We start from the raw sequence: 2515 nt of genomic DNA, 5'->3' as shown, positions 1-2515 counted from the left end.
AACCAAAAATATTGTTTTTACGTTTTATCAACTCTTGATTCGGCTGATCGTTAAATAGCCACAAAAACCATTATCTCGTATTTTCAATTTTAATAGATTAACGTAGTTTATTTTCATTAGTTACAATTTTAATTCTCGCGCGTAAACTGTCTTTGGAACGATATTGGATTTACCAACTTATATACTATTGCACGATCGGGTACACTGCCCGATAGAGTGCACTAATCTTTGAACCAGTATTTTCCATATATAAATTATAGACGCGAGTTTACATATCAAGACTCTTACTCCAACTCTATGGGTGTGTTTGGCGCGTAGCTTATTGGAGCTTATGGAAGCTTATGAGAGCTTGAGCTTATGATTTTAATAAGCTTCAAGTCATAAGCTTCGTTTGGTAGACAAAAAAAGTAGAGCTTATGAAAATCAAAGCTCTGAAAAAATAAGCTACTTGTAGTAGCTTATGAAAAAAAAAGTAGAGCTTATGAACTGAAAAATAAGCTCCAGCTAGTTTACCAAACATTTATAAAAAATAATACGCTCCAGCTACCAGCTTCAAAAATAAGCTCCAGCTCCAGCTCCTGCTCCTGCTCATAAGCTCAAGCTCCAGCTATAAGCTCCTGCTCCAGCTACTTTCGTCCAAACACACCCTATAGATGTTTTGCTTGCTTTCCAATCTGATTGTTATACTGGATCCAATCAGCTCACAAGAAGCCCATTAAACACCCGACTTTCTTCCAGCCCAATAGAACATGCAGCCCAACTTGATTCCTGGACCTCCATTTGTAAACTTGACTCCGACGTTGATTCTTATTCGCACCTGCATCACACTGACCTGGAAATTGAAGTCACAACTGAAAACAAGATTTTACAGACACATTAAAACGAAAACCTAGTCACAATTTGTTATTTTCGCGTTGCAATTATGTGATTCAAGTTGAATATACTCTTACAACACCAAAAAATGAATATTGTAATTCTTGTGTCTAATGCATCAACCATCGACCATTTATATTAAAATATATGTCGAATCGTATGGATCAAAATACAACTATTTAGAATTTGCGTTTATTCAAAAAATAGTCAACGAATGAGACACATGGCATTATCTCAATGACATTGGCCAGTATCATCCTTAGCAATAATGTAATGTGGACTAACATTGTGTCTAATTAAGAAATACATGGTGATTGAAAAAATATGAGATTCGATGATCTCTGCCATTCCATTAACCATGTATATATACAACACCAATTGTATCCTAAGTAGGATATGATTCCTATGTAATCCCATCTATACAATAATAGGATATCCTTTAATATGGAAAGTATATTAAAAATAAGAGTCCTACGGAGTACTAGTCTAATACACCCCGCAGTCGCAGCGGGAGGAGGCCGGACAATGAGACTGTCTCGGAAATCATCAAACAAGAGGCGTGGTAAATATTTAGTAAAAATGTCTGCAATTTGAAATCTGGAAAGGACATGCAAAACACGAACCTCACCACGGGTAACCTTTTCGCGAACAAAATGAATATACATCTCAATATGCTTCGTGCGTTGATGTTGAACACGATTCTCAGATAAGAATATAGCCAAAACATTTTCACAGAAAACAAGCGTACATTTTGGAATAGGACAATGTAATTCCAACGAGAGATTCCTAATCCAACATGTATCAGAAACAACGTTAGCCACGCCACGATATTCGACTTCGGCAGTAGAACGAGACAAAGTAGGTTGTCGTTTCGAAGACCAAGAAACCAAATTATCGCCAAGATAAACACAATAGCCTGATGTAGAACGACGTGTATCAGGGCAGCCTGCCCAATCCGCATCTGTATACGCAACAAGACGCCGACTAGGGGATTTATACAACTGTAAACCGTAATGTAAAGTACCTTGTAAGTAACGAATGATGTGACGTAAGGCATGCATGTGAGGTTCTCGTAGATCATGCATATGAAGACAAACTTGTTGAACTGCATAGGAGATGCCAGGTCGAGTAAAAGTGAGGTACTTTAGCGCACCAGCCAAACTACGGTATTTAGTGGGATCTTCAACTGGCGCTCCTGCGTTACTGCTTAATTTCATTGTTAGATGATAAGTTAGTGGCCCAATCTAATTGTGGACTTGAATCTGTTAGGTGTATAAGTTTATTAGGGTTTCCAGAATGTTCGATGTACTCTATAAATAGTGTTTGATATCATCAATAATATTTACGGGGTTCATATTATTTAACATGGTATCCGAGCCATATGATCCTGGTGGAACCACCTCCTTCCACCAATTGTTTTAATCTCTTCCTTCATATCGTTTCATAACGTACCACCATTCTATTTTTTTCTTTTATCTTCTTTCTTCTTTGTAAGCCGCACCGCATCACCGATTAACTTTTCTTTAGAAACCAAAATCATGGGCCGCCGTCATGTTTTATATATTTTTAATTTTGTTCTTGCTCTCCGTGAATTCCAAGTTGTTTTTATTCAGCATAGTATTTTACTTTTTACTAGCCATTT

General features: G+C 37.1%; 1 protein-coding gene across 1 annotated transcript; it reads right to left on the bottom strand.

The window, feature by feature from the left end:
- Positions 1-715: 715 nt before the first annotated feature.
- Positions 716-2090, bottom strand: LOC139841338 (secreted RxLR effector protein 161-like). The gene is made up of 2 exons (XM_071831561.1): positions 1497-2090; positions 716-832 (listed from the first exon to the last, which is right to left on the bottom strand). Exons 1-2 carry the CDS (start codon positions 2088-2090, stop codon positions 716-718), a joined length of 711 nt encoding a protein of 236 aa, XP_071687662.1.
- Between the last annotated feature and the right edge of the window lie 425 nt (positions 2091-2515).

This window comes from Rutidosis leptorrhynchoides, chromosome 4 (genome assembly GCF_046630445.1).
Source record: "Rutidosis leptorrhynchoides isolate AG116_Rl617_1_P2 chromosome 4, CSIRO_AGI_Rlap_v1, whole genome shotgun sequence".
In the NCBI taxonomy this organism is placed as follows: domain Eukaryota; kingdom Viridiplantae; phylum Streptophyta; class Magnoliopsida; order Asterales; family Asteraceae; genus Rutidosis; species Rutidosis leptorrhynchoides.
Note: the sequence above shows the minus strand (reverse complement) of the source record. Positions and strands in the feature narration are given on the sequence as shown.

What these genes read in the sequence shown, in the direction of transcription:
- LOC139841338 (XM_071831561.1), bottom strand. Translation starts at nt 2,090, where the DNA reads ATGAAATTAAGCAGTAACGCAGGAGCGCCAGTTGAAGATCCCACTAAA. An exon ending in AAAAGGTTACCCGTGGTGAG is followed by an intron (nt 833 to 1,496) that starts GTTCGTGTTTTG and finishes TTCAATTTCCAG; the next exon opens with GTCAGTGTGATGCAGGTGCG.